Source organism: Cicer arietinum, chromosome 4, assembly GCF_000331145.2.
Source record: "Cicer arietinum cultivar CDC Frontier isolate Library 1 chromosome 4, Cicar.CDCFrontier_v2.0, whole genome shotgun sequence".
NCBI classification, from domain to species: domain Eukaryota; kingdom Viridiplantae; phylum Streptophyta; class Magnoliopsida; order Fabales; family Fabaceae; genus Cicer; species Cicer arietinum.
This window is the reverse complement of record NC_021163.2, coordinates 16,370,691-16,389,105: the sequence shown is the minus strand read 5'-3', so window position 1 is coordinate 16,389,105 and position 18,415 is coordinate 16,370,691. Positions and strand designations below refer to the sequence as shown.

Genomic DNA, 18,415 nt, shown 5'->3' with positions numbered 1-18,415 from the left:
ATATATTTTTTTAAATAGGTTAAACAATACCTTTATATATAACCAAATCTAATACACTTATAACTAACAAGTATGCAACAACCTTCCAAAAAAATAAAAAATAAATTGAACCCATAATTAAAAAATTTAAAATAACAAATACTAATATTAATAAAAAAAAATATATATGCTGGTCTATCAGACATAATAAGCTTTTTATAAACTTGAGCCTGAACTATTTAAATTAATAGACTTTAAAAAAAGTCTAAGTATAACTTTTTTATTAAACATACTAAGCTATAAATAGGTCAGGTTATAGGGCTCTGACGAACGACATAACCTATTAACACCTTTATCTAAAAATGATTAATTTTGTGGGCTACTATCTCCACCCAAAATTTTGAAGAAAAAAAAATCTCCATCCAAAACATCAACTTGAATGAACGATGCATTAGGTATTGAAAAAAAAAAAGTCTATACATTAGCATGTGTTTGGTTGACGATAAATGTAGGAGAGGAGTAACATCACTTTAAAAATTCATTTTATTCTACCTCTATTTTGAGAGAATTTGAAAGAGAGAGATGATTAAATACACATAAATCATTTAAAAATTCTCCTCTCATATTTTTTAAACCAAACATATCTCTATTCCCTTCCCATGCACTTCCCTCCATTGAACCAAATAGACCCTTAAAAAAAAACTTTAGATATATGCAATTAAAGTCCATATTTTACAAAAATTTGTATGATTTGGATGTACATTTCTAGAAACACAAGGATGAGTTTAGTAGCGAGCGCAAGAAAAAAGCTACCTAATCTATTTGTTTGTTAGATATATAACCTTTTATTTTTATTTTTATATATTGTCAAATATTACTATAACAATCCGATTCTTACCGTTATTTTCTACGTATCGGGTTCTTCTCATGAAAGGTAAAAATTCATTATTTTCACGAGGGAGCGAGTCGTGAAAAATTCGTTATTTTCACAAGGTGGAAGAGAGCGAGAAAATTGTGATTAACAGTACCGATAAGAACTGAATTGTTACAATTAACAACATTTGGGTGAAATTTTATAAGAGATATTTATGAAATTCAAAAAATATACAAATACAATATTTTTGTTGTTGACAGATTTACACAAGGTAGAAGGAGAGCGAGAAAATTGTGATTAACAGTACCGATAAGAACTGAATTATTACAATTAACAATATTTGGGTGAAATTTTATAAAGGATATTTATGAAATTCAAAAAATATACAAATACAATATTTTTGTTGTTGACAAATTAGAAGTACAATATTAATTAAAAATTTAACAATTCTCAAATATCCTCTCTACATAGCCTTTTGGCTATCAGCCAATCCAATATCCAAGTTCTCAATAACTAGTCTATGTCATAATATTTCATTCTTGAAAAAAGAAAAGCTATATAGAAGATGCACCAATGTAATTCAAACGACAAGCAATAATTCTTGATCTCAAAACTCCAATTCTTTATTTTGAAGTTCCAAAGATAAGGAACAAATTGAATGGACGTAAAAAAATCAATTATATGATTTAAGGGTCTTAAAATGCAATAAAATGATATGTCACATCTTGATATTGGATTCGACATGTTGCATATTCAATTTCGACTAATGTATTTTAAAAAAAAAGAAATACAAATTTATTTTTATATAATCAATCAATCATAAATTATTTTTATACATTGAACTAAGACACAATCTCCTCACCTTAAATTTTTCTTATAATTTTTTTTTTCTCATAAAAAAAGGCATGCCACAAAGCATGACCACAAACTATCATTTTCAAAAGAAAAATCAAGAACTAATGCTTTAATTCAACATTTCATTTATGCAATGTCTCATAGAAATGATGCCAATGGGAGACAACCTAATGTTAGCCCGTAGCGTTTGCACTCCACTAAGCTCAAATTGTTTCTCAAAATGTCAACAATTTCATGCTACAACACTTTTAAGAGGCTTTTCCTCTTCTTTTTTATTGCTCAATATGACTATATTAAACCTATTGACATGGTTGCTTATAAGTTATGAACTCTTCAAATAAATTGGAGGTGCATTTGAGAATTATGATGACCCACCACATCAATTCACGTGGAGACATTTGCCTAACTCAGCCTTTAAATTTGGTTTGTAAAGTGATTATGTCTTCTATGGTACACATAAATGTCATCTAATTTAATGTAGCATTTTTAACACATAAAACAAATACTCTATCTGTATCATATTATATGTCTCATTTAAAATATATTCACACTTCTCAACATTACTATGAAATCAATTTTCAACGCAAAATAATATGTTGAAATTAAAATATTACACTTTACTACTCAGTCTTACGATAATTATTATATTTGTAAAAATAATTTGTCTTATAAAGAACAATACTTTTAGTTTTCAATGCAGTTTTAGTTTTTATTTATTTATTTATAATTGTATCATCTAATTATTATTATGTGTATTCCTTATAATTTATTATTCACACTTTGCATTTATGATAATTAAAATATTTCAATAATTAATAAGAATAATTTGATAAAATTAAATTTCTTTCTATTTTATTCATCATCTTTTTAAATTTGTATAAAATAATCAAATATGTTAATTATTTTGAAACATAGGAGAATTTATTGTTTGTCCATCATATGCATCGTTTACTTGCAACTATTTTAATTTGCCATCTTTTATAATTTATAGCAAATTAAGTAACTTTTACATCGATCTCTAATATTGCCTCATGTTGTATATATAAAGGAATGGCTTCAAACCCAATCACAAAATAAATTCCATTCATTCTTTTATTTCTCCCTTCAATCATCAAAAGTAATGACTGCTCTCACCTCAAATCTAAGCCTTAATACACAATATGGCACTAAAGACTATCAACAACAACATGGTTCTTCTTCTTCTTCTTCTTACGTGGTTGAAGAAATCAAAGGTCTAATTAAAGTTCACAAAGATGGATATGTAGAACGACCCAATATTGTTCCATTTGTCACTTGTGATTTAAATCCAAATCTTAACATTATTTCCAGAGACATAATCATTGACAATGTTACAAACATTTGGGCACGTTTCTATGTTCCAATTTCCCAAAAAAAACTACCTTTGTTGATTTATTTTCATGGTGGTGGCTTTTGTGTTGGTTCTGCAGCTTGGAGTTGCTACCATGATTTCCTAGCTAAGTTATCTTCCAAAGTTGAGTGCTTAATTATGTCAGTTAACTATAGATTAGCACCAGAAAATCCTCTTCCAGCACCTTATGATGACGGATTAAAAGCATTAACATGGTTGAAACAAAAATTGTTGTATCAAAATGAAGCTAATGATGAATGTGAATGGTGGATTAAAAATTGCAACTTTTCTAGTGTTTTCTTAGGTGGTGATAGTGCAGGTGGTAACATAGCTTATAATGTTGCCAAAAGGGTATTTTCATGTGAAAGTGTTATTTTAAAGCCTTTAAAGTTAAAGGGTCTAATTTTGATTCAACCATTTTTTGGTGGTGAAGTAAGAACAATATCAGAGAAATGCATGGTTCAATTATCTGGTTCTGCTTTGAATTTAGAAGCATACGATACTTATTGGCGTTTGGCATTACCTTATGGTGAAGATAGGGACCATCCATGGTGTAATCCATTGATGAAATTGGAGGAATTGAAGGTGTTGATGATGCCTTGTTTGGTTTGTATTTCAGAAATGGATATATTGAAAGATAGGAATTTGGAGTTTTGTGATGCTTTGAGAAGAGAAGGTAAAAGGGTTGAATGTGAAGTGTTTAAAGATGTTGGACATGCTTTTCAGATTCTGAGTAAATCTAAGGTTTCTAACATAAGAGCTATTCAAATGATGGCTCGTGTCAAATCCTTCATTAGTATTTGATTCTCTGTTTTTTCAAATGATTCTCTGTATATGATTGAAATTTGAGATTTGGACTATATATTAATTTCATCCTAAACATTTGTTGAAGTTGATGGTTTTTCTTGATGTTGCATAAAAGTACCGTGTTTCTCCCAATTTAATTTTTTTATAAGAAAAATATGTAAAATAATTCATTAATAATATATAGACTTCGTAGAAGAGCAAATTTAATAGTTTAACAAAAAATAATAATAGTAATTATGTGGCTAATTTTTTCCTTCAGGCAAACATTGACAAGATTATGTCGTATAATTTATCTCAAGTATCATATCAATTCTGTTTATGGATTTAATAAAAATAAAAATCAATTCTGTTTTAGGGAATAACACTAAATAATTGTAGTAACATACATTATTGCACTAGTAGATAATAGTGTTTTAGAGAATAACATAGTACTCCCGTGGTCAATGTTATACTAAACACGTTTAAACTTTCGACATGAAAGTTCGAGGTTGAGGTTTGTAAATACTTTACAACCTCAACCATTCTTTTGCATAAGTTGCTTGTTTTTTCTTGCTCAAATGAGTGTTCCAACTCATAAGTTTTGGTTGTTCTTCCTGCACAATTAATTGAAATCAATCAATGTCCTCCAAGATCAACATTTAACACAATATAAATTTTACATAATCAAAATTAAATTAGAATAATTAATCTCTCATTTGTTTAAATACATCATAATAGGATAACATAATAATAATAATAATAATAATAATAATAATAATAATAATAATAATAATTTATTATTATTATTTTACATAGTCACATACTGCGCACTACTATACATAGTTATTATTTTTTTATAATGAAAAATTAAATTCCTTTAAAAGACAACACAAAAAATTGTAATTTATTCAATTTTATTTGCCTAAATTTTAAACTGCAATTAGTTGTTCCATAAAATTAAGTTTTACAAAGTTTAGTCACTTCCAGTCCCTCTTCTTCAAAAGAATAATAATACTCATAATTACATCAACATGTCTAAGAGGGCTGGGAAAGTTTATATATATATATGTACGCACTAAAAAACTATATATTCTTTAGCTTTTCTTAATATTGTTATTTCTATCTTTTTGGAAGAAGTGTTTATAAATATAAGTTTTTGTTGTGGAATGAAATATGTTGATCATTCAATTGACTACTAAAATGGAGAAAAATGATGGTGTGATATACCTGGGTGATGATGACAAAAGGAAATGATGATATGTGATCATTCTCTAACAATGTTGAGACATGATCATAATGCTTCATTTCATACTAAATCTAACTATGAAGGAAAAGAGAATGCAATGAAAGAATAGTTGGGAGTGCTATTTATAAGCGGGGAGTGAGAAAAAGCCAATTCTGTATACGACAAAGCAATAAAGTTCCTTTGAAAAAGTTTATATGTGTACAAAATACACATAATGTAACTATTTTAAACGTACTCTAAAAATATCTATTTGTTTTATATAAAAAAAAAAACTATTTTAAATTTAATTTGAAATAGAGTTATTAAAGATACACGTTAAGGATTCCACAAATGATCATCATGTTAGCATGTGTTTTTAAAATACGGATTCTACAAATAGTAATTATATTTTGAAAAAGTAGAATGTACAATTTTTAACAAAAAAAAAAGTTTATTTTAACAAATTTTTTTATTTTTAGTACACTAAATTTTTCTTTGAAAATCATGATAATATATGTAATTCTCATTGATAAGTAACTTTTTTGGTTTAAACAAAATTTAGTCCTTAATATTTCTTTTCGCTTTTAATATTTATAATTTTTTGAAAAACAAATTTTTACCTTCTCTAACATATAATTTATTCTGCTTTTAGTCTTTATATTTTTGTAGCTTATATTACCATTTAAATAAAATAAAATAAAATTTAAATTATATTACCATTTTAGATATTAAAATTAAGACATATTACAATAATTAATTCAACATAAAGTTAAAACCAAAATAATGATGACTAAAAGAAAATATTTTGACTTTTTAGATATTAATTAGAATCAACAAGAAAAATAGTTATACTAAAACTAATTAGTAATTATAATACTAATATTTAGAGTTTCTCTTATATATACCTCATAATAGATACTTCAATCATTTCTTAATTAGTGAGTCGTTTGTAAAAAAGATATTTCAAAGTAGATGATTATTTCAATTATCAATGTATTTTTTTATGTAGTCTTTAGTTAATATATATCTATAGTATTGATAATACATAAATATTTAACAATAATACTTTAATAAAAATAATATTATTTTATATTTTTATATTTTTTTAATACGTATAAAATGATTGATTAATTATGAGACTGAGTAAGTATTGAATTGTGGACCTCTTAAATTCTGCCTACAACTGCAGATTAACATATATCTTTACTTTTAATCTTTTTATTAATTCTTTTAAATGGATATATTATTTTAAAAGAAAAAGAAAGTATGTTAACCTATTATAGTAGGTAAAATTCAAGACCATTCAACCTATTTTTTGATTTTGGGGCACCTAAAGACATTGATATATTGTAATAAATATATGATAGTTATAGACATTGATATATTGAGTGAGTTTGAAACACATCCCTCTTTTTTCGTATTCTTGTGTGTATAAATTTGGTTGCTAGACTATTTTAAGAAAAAATGAATAAATAATTTACACGTACCGTACAGTTGAACAACGAAAGTGAAGACTGAACAGTGAAAATAAATAGCACATTGGCTGTCAGGTGAAGCAATGAGAGACAGCAACCATTCCTACAAGAAATCTCAACCCCCACATTTCAAACTATTTTTTATTTCAATTTATTTTTGAATTTGGTGGAAATTGAGACCACTCTTGTTTGCCGTTGAAGGTCAAGTAGCAACCCGAATTGTTTTTTCCAACTCGACACAAACTTCAATCATTTACATAATTTACATTGTATGCAATGCATGTTTGCCTCACAACATTTTTCTTCCTGTTTTCATATTCGATACTAAAGTTGGAACACTGCAAAGCATGCTTGAAATTAACGATCATCAATCAATTCACGTGCAATAACTTTTAAAGTGTGTTTTTGAATTATTAAGAGTATGTTTGGACGAATAAATTGAAAATTTTAGAAAAATTAAAATATTTTAATTGAATTTATTTTATTTTTAAATTTTGTTGTTTGGATAAATAAATTGTTCTTTTAAAATTGAATTATTTTTATAATTTTCAAAAGTTAGGAGATAAAATGAAAATTAAATTTGGACCATTAATGAAGTTTTTGAAAAGTTGAGGAACTATGTTGTAAATTTTTAGAGATAAATATGCAAATTTTGAAAAATTTTATGGACCAATTTATAAAAAATTGTAGGGACTAATATGTGATTTTTGTAGCATATAAAATCAAAATTATAAATTTCAAGAAATTTAGGATAATTTCATTATTTATATTTTATAAAATAAAGAGAAAATTTAAATTTATTAAATTTTAAGTGGTATTTGAAATTATCTAAATTTAGTTTTATCAAAATATCTCATGACATTTTTTTATTTTAAAAATTCTTCAAATTTATTATGTAAACAAGTGCATCATCAAATTCTTTTATTTTAAAAATTCTCTAAATTTCATTATTCAAATAAAATAATTTGCATCGTAAAAAATTATATTTTTTCAAAAAAAAAATTATCATCCAAAATACTATAAGATAAATAATAGTATTATTTATTATCATAAAATTTATAAAAAATTAAAAGTTTGTTTTAATAAGTTCTCGTAATAATATTTTGCAACTCTTGTATCATGCATCAAAAAGAACTCGTTTTTTTTTACAGCATAGTGAAAGTGAAAAAAATTAAAAGAAAAAAATTATATTTAATAAATGACATTATTATCTCTAGATAATATATATATTAATTTATTCAATAGACCATTTTAACAAAGAGTAAACATGAATATTATTACGTGGATATCATGTATAAATAATATATTAGATTTACTATAATAACATATTAGAAAGTGAGGGCCTGCTAAGGAAAAAGGGTGAAAGTTAGTGTCTCGTAATGCTAAAATAGATGCGTTATCTGTTATGGACGCTTTCTCTCCAAATTGGAGAGATCCAAATTTCTAGGTGGGACCCACCGACACCAATCTTTCCTTCACTGTTTCTAGCACAACTAAACGAGGAACAGTTTTCTAAAGACTTTCCTTACTGTCTTGTTTTCTCCTTCTACCAAACAGCCTCTTAAAGTTGAACGAGAAGATATAAAAAAGAGATGAAAGTCGAGATAAAATGAAAATGACACCGCCATTTAAAATCCATAATTCAATATAATTACTCTCCCGTTAATGTATTTGATTTTACAGAAATTAAATAATAATTTAAAATCGGTTAAACTACATTTTATAGTAACTTCTCTTTCATGTCTAATTGTTTTATTGCATTTTATTTTTTCACGACTATCTTGTTGGAAAACAAGATAAATATACAAATATACTTCGCAAAACATCGCACAAACTTCTTATATAAAATTGCCAAACTCAATAAGAGCTTGTTCCCTTAATTAAAATCCAAACGGTAACAAGGCTGGACACTTAAGTGTTTTTGGACTTTGGACAAACTGTTGACAAATTAAATTTAACGATATCTATAATGGAAAATTTTAGTTAAACATACTCTTGAAATGAATTGATTTTTGTTATATCCTGAAAGTTATTTTAGCTGAAAATAATAGAATATTGAAGCTAAAGCAAAAACCAATGAGATGCTTCTATTCCATGGGGATTCTGTAACCAAACTAAATATCAAAAGTCCAAACAACTCAAAAATTGAAATAAGCAATTCCTAGAAGGGCGAGAAAAACAATCTATGAAAAAACTTGCAAAGAAAATGGTACATAACCAGAACTAAATCACATCAATTGTCAATGACTAGTTACTAGCAAAAAACCATTTTGCTGTAACTTGACAGCATGAAACATAACTAAGCAGTATTGTTTATAATAGTCGAAAAATTAGCATCCTTGATGAAGTCATCAACCTAAATGAAGTTGACACATTATGGCCTAGCTAGCCATCATGACATAATCAATTGCCTGCAGGGCTTGGTTGGAAAAAAACCGCACGTCAACATCAGGATCCTCACTGAGCTCAACCAGACATGGTCGGATAGTCTTTTCTACCACCTGCACGGCAATGGTATTCACTAGATAAGAGCGGTGACAGAGAGATAAAAAGGATATGTGAATGAAAACACCAGAAAGCATGATACTTACAGACTGATCAACGATGGGGAAGATGGACTCTAATACCTTTGCCACATTGAACTTTATGTTTGGCACTCTACAGGGGATCAAACAACCAGGAGTTAGAAGCCTCAACGATTACATTGATCTTTCCTTACGCTACAGCGCTATGGCATAGCGCAAATTTTCAAAAATAAAATAAAATACCTGTCTTTTGATGCTGCAACAACAGCAGGCAATAATTTTGAACAAGTGATTTCAGCGCCCATTACAGGAGCTAGCAGGGAGATAGCGCGTAGAATGGTCATCCGATACAAATAGTGTGGATTGTTAATCATCTCCAAAACCTGTTCAATACAGTCCTTAATGATACATGTTCAGTTGCATTTAGGACAACAGAAAAGGTAATAGCAGATAGATTGCAGATATTTCAATGATAAAATTCAATTTGTTATGTTCACGACACATGACCTTTTTGTACATGACTTCAAATTAATTCTATTATTATTTCAATATTTTGGAAGATGATTAAAAATGGAATAGGAGCAGCTGTGCTAAAACGGAAAAATGTGGAATATATTCACTCGGTCCCCTACTCCTAATCCTATGATTGCTCCTGCGCAACAACTCTCTTCCGGCATTCCAATTGAATACCAGAAGGTTCATTAATTCGTTTATAATATGGCTTATTAATTTCTTATACCATGTAAGCAAAGAAATGTATCCAAATCAAACTATGAAGAAACAGAAATATGAATTAGAAGTGCACTTCCAATGGAAGATAAAAGTAAACACAAACAGTCAAACACACAAAATAATAGAGATATGAGGTAGTGAACCACGTGGTAAATGATAAATTAAGCAAATAGACGAACCTGAGGAATTATGTGCTGCATAGCCCACTCAGGACCAAACTCTTCAGCTAGACGTTTCAAGTTATTAGCAGCTGCTTCACGAATTGAATGAACCTATGCAAACAAATATAGTAATGTGGAATATGCAGCTCCCAAAATGCTATTATACTAGCAAGGAAGTGAAGAGCGCAAACCTTATCCTGTAACCACTGCATGCAAAGTGCACCCAGTTTGTCATCAAAAAATCCAACCCCCAATTGACTCGCCAACAAGGGTATATACTCGATAATTGCAAGCCGAACCCTCCAATGTCTATCCTCTGCAAGCTCAACAATTGCTGGTAATAAAGATTGAGATAACAGATCGATTCCAATAACCTGTAAGAATAGCTTGATTAGCATGACTTTGAAATGTTTGCTTTGGTGAATGTTTTCAATTTTGTGAGTATATATGATGGCATACAGATGTAAGGACATAAACAACATAGGTTCTGTGTGCTAAATTAATATCAGAGGATAGGAAAAGGTTTTCAAGAGTTTAAGAGCATTCTGAAAATTAAAACAACTCCAGAAACTATACCTACCTGATTCACTTGATCAAGCTTGCTGATGATGTTTAGGCGCACATCAGGAAATTCATCCTTCAGAAGGGAAAGGAAAATAGGAAGAAGCTGCTCAATTGTTGCTTCCTGGATTGAAAATAACATAGAACTGAGAATCACAATTACACTAAAAGCAACTGCTACCATGATCAGAAAAAAAAAATGCTTTTGAGGACAAACCTTTACTGCAAAAAAAAGAAAAGGCAGTAATTTATTGAAAATCTAAAAAAACCGGAAAACTAGAGCCACAAGATTAGTTGCAGAATTGAATTATCACTATTCAGTAAATTCAATATAAGTTTCCATAACAGCAAAAGATTGAAGCAAGGTGCCTTAAAGTGAAGTAACTACACTAAGCAGTCAAACATAAAAATATATAGATTGCTAAGAAGCAAAGGAATGTTTAGAAATGACACAATATGTGAACGAAACAAAGAATGATGTGAGACATTACTAACATACCTAGTTTATGAAAGGGAGGGCTGGGAGGCCTAAAAAATGTGGATGCTTCCTTATCATGAAAAAACAAGAATGAAACAAAGAAGGCCTAAAAAATGCTTTAAACCTAGATTTAACATTAAGATTTTCATTTGTTGCAGGCTGGGAGGATGGGGAAGGTGAGAACATTAAAGGTGAGTCTGGTCAAATACTGTACAGGTCGATCATGCCTTCCGCGTGATATATGCCTCTCCGACTCACAAAAGACAAATTTGTGTACCTAGTACACACCACAATCAGGTGGCATTTATGAAAACTGTGAAATATACATTCCTAACTCAGCTCACTTTATGAGGTACAGACTCAGACAAAATCAAAATATTTCAAGGACCCCAACAGATTTCACCATAGCGATACGGATACTGCACATTACTCTCTAAAGCAAAATTACTGCAGAAACTGGTATCTGACACTTATACCTTTCCTAACACTGGAGCCATTCCCATTATTACTGAAGCCAGAGCAGAGCGGACATGCTGTGAAGAATCTGATGACAATTCCTGCAAATGTTGTTCAATTTAGAATGCTAAAGTACACAACCAAAACAAAAGAGAGCCTTCAGATATATGGTAATATTAAAAATGCATCAGAACATTGCACACCTTTACACAAGGAAGAATATGCTGAATCGCAAGATCTGGACTTAAAATCCGGCAAAACTTGGTCACTTTCCCAGCAGCTGCTATGCGTACCTCAGCCTCATTATCTCGAAGCAGTCGAACATAAGCAGGAACCAATTCCGCTCTTCACAAAAAAGGAAAAAGTTTCTACATGTTAAAATCTCAAGAAAGATACTCCATCACGTCTCAAATATAATCAACAAAGTACTCACCTTTTTTGCCTCAAATACAACTTACTTCTACCCTGTTGGATAAAGTTAATCCTAAACTACCCTTCAATTAATATAACTTTATTTTCCAATAACTCTAATATTCTCATGGAACATGTTCCCATGATGGTTTTGAGAATGCACTTTTTTTTTTTAAAAGATCAAGGTGTGAAGTTAGTTATTTTTGCTTATAATCAAGACTAAAGGGAGTAGATATGTTAATTGGGTTTAGAGTTGGGACATATTATATGTAAGAGAAAACCAATGCAGGTAGCACGTGTTTTGGAATTAAAATATTATCATGAAAATCAGGATCCCCAACTAGTGATCTCAACTCATAAGTCATATTGTCATAATAGAATATATTTACATTATATAGCACAATGATGAAAAGATATGCTGTTATTGTAAATTGTAAAGCCAAAAAAACAATACCTGGTAGGTTCAGGCCCTACAGCTTCACAGAGCTCATACAATTGATTTGCAACCATGTATCGCACACGCCAAGACTTATCCTGTGCAGGTTAAAATGAATCACATCAAATAAATAATTAGCTAACATATATTTGGTAACGTGCATATAACATTGTACAGATATGTAAATGCAGAGAGATCAAACAACTAAGTGAGTGTTTGGTAGTTGGAATCTAAAATGATGGAAAGAAAAGGGATATTTTTTTTGAGAGAACTAAATAATGAGTACATTTTTCCTCATTTGCATGTTTAAATACACATTAAAGAAATGAGCAGTTAAATTAAAAAATAAATTATTAATTATAACACAATTATGCCAATTTATTATCACCTCTAATTTACAGTATCTGAATTTTTAGAAAATGAACTTGTGTCAATATCAGTCGCTTTAACGAACCAAGAGGGTATTGTTTATTTTCTTCCTGATTCTTATCCTTGCCCCTTATAGTCGCTATTAAATACTTGACCACTAAATATATTTAATTGATTTCTTTTCCCCAAAATACCTCAACTGATAAAAAAATTTCCATCTTTTAATTAATTGATTTATTTTCCTTAGAATATCTATATCATTAGAGTTTCTATATCCCTACTACAAACACTGAAATTTCAGTATCAAGATTAAAAAACAACTCCATTTTCTAACCTTTGCTTGTTGCACAATATCACAATTGATTGACGTAGATATTTTCCCCTCTCTTCTGTTACAACTCACGTACAGCATTAAAATTCATTCATGCACTTGTTTAGGTAATATACCAAACAAAGAGGATGACTAATTCAAGTTTAATCAACCCAAGTAGTCTTTTAAATCCCCCAGGATTAAATGGATCTAGATAGTATCTTTATGAGTCTAAAATGAAGCATGATAAGATGAAAAGTCCATAGTGATTTTTTCTCCGTACCAAACCTTGTTTAAAATAATAGTTTTAGGAGGGAAGTCATAAAAAAATTCAATATAAAAAAATAACACAACAAGAATTTCAATTTGACATGAAGTAAAATAGTTGCATAATTAAACAGCTCAAGGAACCTTTTAATGATTTACACACTGGCACAATAGTCAATCAAACGCTACAGTAACACAATGACGTTAAATTGCTATCAGGTGGCAGCTAAAGCCTACACGTTGTCAACCATGTCAAGTTTTGAGTGATTACAGTTTCAATATCATGGAAAATTCTGGCCCCTATGACATGCATGGACAATAAAACATCCTAAACCCAAAATTTGAGGTATCTCAATCCATTTTATTTTTAATGCTTTCATAATTTGTATTGTCCTCTTTATTTTTCATAAGAATACCCCTCTAGGATTCAATTCCTCATTCAATGCAATACCAAGCTCTATTTTGACACAGACTGAGAATACTCCAGGCCCACTAGTCACTGGCATTCTAGCCCCAAGCCTGTCATTTTCTGAGTAGATGTCACTGACACGTCTACTGCTAGTTGGCATTCTCTCCAGATCTGTTCATCCACCGGAATGGATTACCTCCATTGGAATCCTCTCAATTGCAACATATCAACCATCAAACTCAATCACCTCTTTTCTTTATAATTTTATATCTACGTTACAATTGAGAAAAATTGAAAGGATTCCAATGGAGAATCCACTCCCGGTCATCCACACATGCCCAAGTTCCTGTTTAATTGGTACGCACATCTTCTCAGTTCTGATTTCTAATGCACGCCGGTCTCTACTTTTTTGGTGTTCTGACCATTCATTTCTCTTCTTACTTAATGCTTAATCATCAACTATGAATGCCTAAAGTTATCTTTTTTTAGCATATATACCTATGTTTGTGTAGTTCAAATTATTTATGCCTGTATTTTTTTTTTTACTTTAGCATCAATGCGTGTAGTTTATACTATTTATCTAGCATATATAATATTTGGCATAGCAGTCACCCCACTATCCACTACTCGCTTATGGTGGTTTCGGGATGGTCCAGCCAATACCGATATGCTGTCCAAGATTGATAATGATGCATATTGGTAAATCAATGAAGGAAGAAAGGGTTAATAAAAAGCAACAAAGAAAGGAGCATTAATGGAGAAAGATACAAATTAAGAAATGCAATAGATATAAGAAAGAGAATAGTCATTTTGCCAAATTAAACTTATTAACTATTGGTGTGTTTTTAACTATCATAAATGCAAAGTAGAATTAATGTTTTTGAATTAGTGTATATAGTAATAATTGAAGGGTACAATTGCAAGAAATTATTGAAGTTACATTGAAAATTGAAATAATCTTTTTTTTCTAAAGTGACACTTATTATGAAACGGAAGGAGTTTAATATTATCGAAGTGAGAGAAAGGGTACCTGAAGATTAATGTGATAATTTTTATAAAAGGGAAGTTTAGTCAAATGTACTTATTTTTTTAGTAATAACCACAGTTATTTATTACCTTTTTTAATCTGTGTTTAAATCCTTAAAACAACATATACTGTGAAATGGAAGCAGTATTCATTGAGAAACTATCATAATTGCATTATTCCAACTCCAACAGTGATGTTTAAAAAAGCCTAATTGTGCTGTTGGCTTTCCAATGAGAAAATGTTCATATTAACTTAAACATAATTAACATTTCTAAGTTACTGACATTCCTATCCGAAAGCATAGTACAATTTTCTCCTGGTAGTTCAGAATTGACAAAAATCACCCAATAACCCAACATCTTCCTGCTGCTACTTTCAGGTAAAAGATATATGAAACTGAGGTACATATCATTTTAGTAGATAATACTATAGATATATAGCATTCTAGGGAGTTTTTGCAAAAATAAAATAACTAGCTAAGGTTGTAAATATTAGAGTAAGCAAGAGGATATCTGACAAACAAGTCACTAGTAAGATAACATATAGAATGGACAAATCTCTAGGTTAATTACATGGTTTGGTAGAGCTGACTCATGTATATAGTAAGTATGATATGAGCATAATGAAGAAAATAAATAAATTATAAATGAATGACAAATAGTTTATCCACTGTCTTCTATATGTACCTGGGAGAAATTAACAATAACTGGGAGTATATGTGCAACACAATCTTGTGGCTCCAACAGTTTTCCAAGAGCAGCACAGCCCTCCACAGCCAACAATCGGACAGAATCTTGATCTGACCCAAGTTAAAAAAATAAAATTATATGTTAAAAAAGCAAAGCACATACAGAAATATAGATAATAGACTCTGCAACAATATCAAACACCCTAGTACACTAGACAAAGGACGGGTACTTACCATCCTGAGTAAGATCGTCAAAAATAGACATGATATCAGCCTTCAAATGAGCATACTCAACAGTTGCAGCAAATTTCCCAAGATTTGTTGCAGCAGATCTTCTAACCATAGGCATGTCATCCTGACATAACTGACTGTATATTGATCTCAACTCTGTCTTTGATGTTTCTGGTGCACTTGGGTATGCAATATGGAATAGTCCACATGCAGAGACTCGGGCAGTAAACCATTCACCTGCTGCCAATCTCTGAAAACATAAATTGTAGCATGAATTGGACAGGCTGTTCTACTAATATAACAAATGGGAACTGGCGGGATACATACAACTCATCTTAAATGATAAGCAAACTCTAATACACATGCAATCACTTAGCAACAAAACAATGCAATAAACTTATCAAGCATCACTCAAATTTGGTCAGATCTGTTAATCAAACTCCATTTTGCAAAATATCAGCACCGCTAACATAATAGAAACTTGTCAAATTCCAGGAAAATACAATAAATGTGATAATCAAACCCGCACTAGACACGAAACCAAAACTATGAGTGAAAAGGAAAAAAAATTAGGTAGCATTCATGATGGCTTCCATGTAAAGTAATAATAACAGCACTTATATTGATGAAAATAATGTTAACTGACCTTCACCAATGGGATAAAATATTCAACCAAATCACTTTCTCTCATTTGAGATCCAATTCGACAAAGTGACTCAACAGCTTTATCCCTCACACAAGTTTCCTCAACACTGCAAAATGCCTCCAGAGGCGGAAGCAACGCGTTGGCATGTTCCACTCCCCCAACATAAGGAATAAAAACTCCCAACTCTTCCGCCATTGCAAGAAGTACCTCATCATCATCATCGTTATTTTCAGTCAAAAATGGAATTAATTCTCTACGGGTTCGCTCCTCCCCAAGAGCCCGTGCAATCGTTGATAGCCTACGAATTGAGTTCAACCGCAGTTGGATGTCATCGTTTTTCAGCTCGTCTATAAGCACGGCTATTGGATACAGTGGTTCATCGGCCATAGACATTTTGTTTTGTTGCCAATATATCTGAAAGAGTCAGTAAATCAATCGTATAGTTAGAAAATCAAATATAACCATAAGTTCCAAAAGCAAAATTAGAAGTACAACAAACAGCAAACACTACTAAATTGTCGCGCACTAACATACATAACATTGATGTATAAATCATAAAAATATAAAATAAAATCCATTGAACTTATAACTTCTTCATTTCAATTGATTAATTTAATTAACATTAGGCATTACTTAACTCAAGTTTTTTTGCGTGCTTTAATTAATTAAGTCAAGGGTTTAACAACAGGAAAGTAGAAGTTCGAAGCTCAAGTTTGCGTCTATATGAAAAATGAATTGAAATCAAACAACGGTGCTCCAACTTAAAAAAGAAACAATTCAAAATATCATATACGAAATCAAAGAATTGAAAATTGGAAATGAAAATGTGTAGTAGAAGATTATCAAGAAAACCTAGTGTGTGAAATTTAGATAGAAAGAAGCAGAAGAAGGTACCTTACCGCGTGAAAGTGTTGATTTGTTACGATTAAGAGAGGTAAAGATACGTAATTAATGAGGAATTTGGATCTTGTAAAGGTGAATGAGTGGAATAAGGAATTCGAAAAGGAAGGAAATTAGTGAGAGGTGTTATTATGAATGGATAGTGAAGTGAAAACCCTAACACCAGAGAAGAAGAAGAAGTTGAAGATAATAGAGAAAGCGAAGTGGTCACGAAGACACAAAAATGGCAGTCGCTTTTCTCTTCTATGCTTCTCGAGTTTACTTTTTTAACTCTAAAACGCACCGTTGCGACTCGCACGTGTTTCCTCTCTACTTTGTTTATAATTTCTTTTTTTGCAAATAAATGCTAATTATTGTGAACTGGAACAGAAATTGCACAAAAGTGGAAATAGCGGGACAATTTCTTTTTTATTTTTACTCACATGTTTATTGTTTTTTTTTTCTAAGAAGAGATTCTCATGTATATCGTTCATTGATCGTTTAACATTTCGTCTCTTAACTCAATAGTAAACTGTTTTTTTTTTTATAATAGAATCAGCATCATAATTTGTTTTAAATTATATTAATTATTTCTCCAAAGAAGTATTCCTTTTATTTAATTTTTTATTACACATTTTATTTATGGAATAACTTCAGATGTTTTGGTCTTTCCAAAGTTAGTTTGAGCTTAAATAACTTTCTTAAATTCTCTTTTCTATTAGGATTTAATTACCATGTTTATCCTATTTTCAAGTGATGTACTTGGTATTTGGTAAATGTATGGTAGTTAAATTATATTTCTTGTATTTCAAGCTTGGACTATAAATAGGAAACGTTAATTACATTTGTTTTTGGGTCTAAAACTTTGTAGTGTTGGTTACCAACACCTCCATAGGGTCACACTTCTTATGACAACTTTGAATTTACATCTTTTTGTTTACTTGTTTTCAAGGCCATCCTATTACTAAACCAAATAGTCTCGTGGCTAATGTTGGTGATATTTTGTATGTCTATATTTGTTTTGCTGATCCCACACGTCCCAAGACATATAAACAGAAAAGGAAATGTCTTGTGGTTTTGATCAAACTGAGTTATTATAGTAGTATTTGTAACTGTAGAATGCTAACCAAACACACAGATTACTTATTGAAAAGTGCAGTAATAATTTTAATTATACCCTTATCATAAGTATTCATAAAAATAGTATCTGAAATATACAATTTATTATTATAAAAATCATTGAAAAATACAATTTACTGTCAAAAT

At 30.0% G+C, this 18,415-nt stretch overlaps 2 protein-coding genes and 1 long non-coding RNA gene across 4 annotated transcripts; 1 reads left to right on the top strand and 2 right to left on the bottom strand.

Moving 5' to 3' along the window:
- Positions 1 to 2,636: 2,636 nt before the first annotated feature.
- LOC101504911 (probable carboxylesterase 6) lies at positions 2,637 to 4,079 on the top strand. Its single transcript, XM_004497054.4, has one exon. The coding sequence runs from the start codon at positions 2,829 to 2,831 to the stop codon at positions 3,879 to 3,881; it is 1,053 nt and encodes a 350-aa protein (XP_004497111.1). The 5' UTR covers positions 2,637 to 2,828; the 3' UTR covers positions 3,882 to 4,079.
- A 90-nt stretch (positions 4,080 to 4,169) lies between these two features.
- Positions 4,170 to 5,234, bottom strand: LOC105851894 (uncharacterized). The gene is made up of 2 exons (XR_001143683.3): positions 5,091 to 5,234; positions 4,170 to 4,477 (listed from the first exon to the last, which is right to left on the bottom strand). It is a non-coding gene; the product is annotated as an uncharacterized lncRNA (long non-coding RNA).
- Positions 5,235 to 8,625: 3,391 nt separating this feature from the next.
- On the bottom strand, positions 8,626 to 17,459 carry LOC101504161 (uncharacterized). 2 transcript variants are annotated; one of them, XM_004497052.2, is made up of 13 exons: positions 17,170 to 17,459; positions 16,271 to 16,684; positions 15,628 to 15,874; positions 15,392 to 15,504; positions 12,342 to 12,421; positions 11,680 to 11,821; positions 11,497 to 11,577; positions 10,562 to 10,666; positions 10,173 to 10,355; positions 10,000 to 10,092; positions 9,332 to 9,471; positions 9,155 to 9,221; positions 8,626 to 9,064 (listed from the first exon to the last, which is right to left on the bottom strand). In XM_004497052.2, the coding sequence occupies exons 2-13, from the start codon at positions 16,661 to 16,663 to the stop codon at positions 8,945 to 8,947; spliced, it is 1,764 nt and encodes a 587-aa protein (XP_004497109.1). In that variant the 5' UTR covers positions 16,664 to 16,684; positions 17,170 to 17,459; the 3' UTR covers positions 8,626 to 8,944. The 2 variants fall into 2 exon arrangements, with proteins under 2 accessions (XP_004497109.1, XP_004497110.1); XM_004497053.4 differs by having other exon boundaries at positions 17,165 to 17,305.
- Between the last annotated feature and the right edge of the window lie 956 nt (positions 17,460 to 18,415).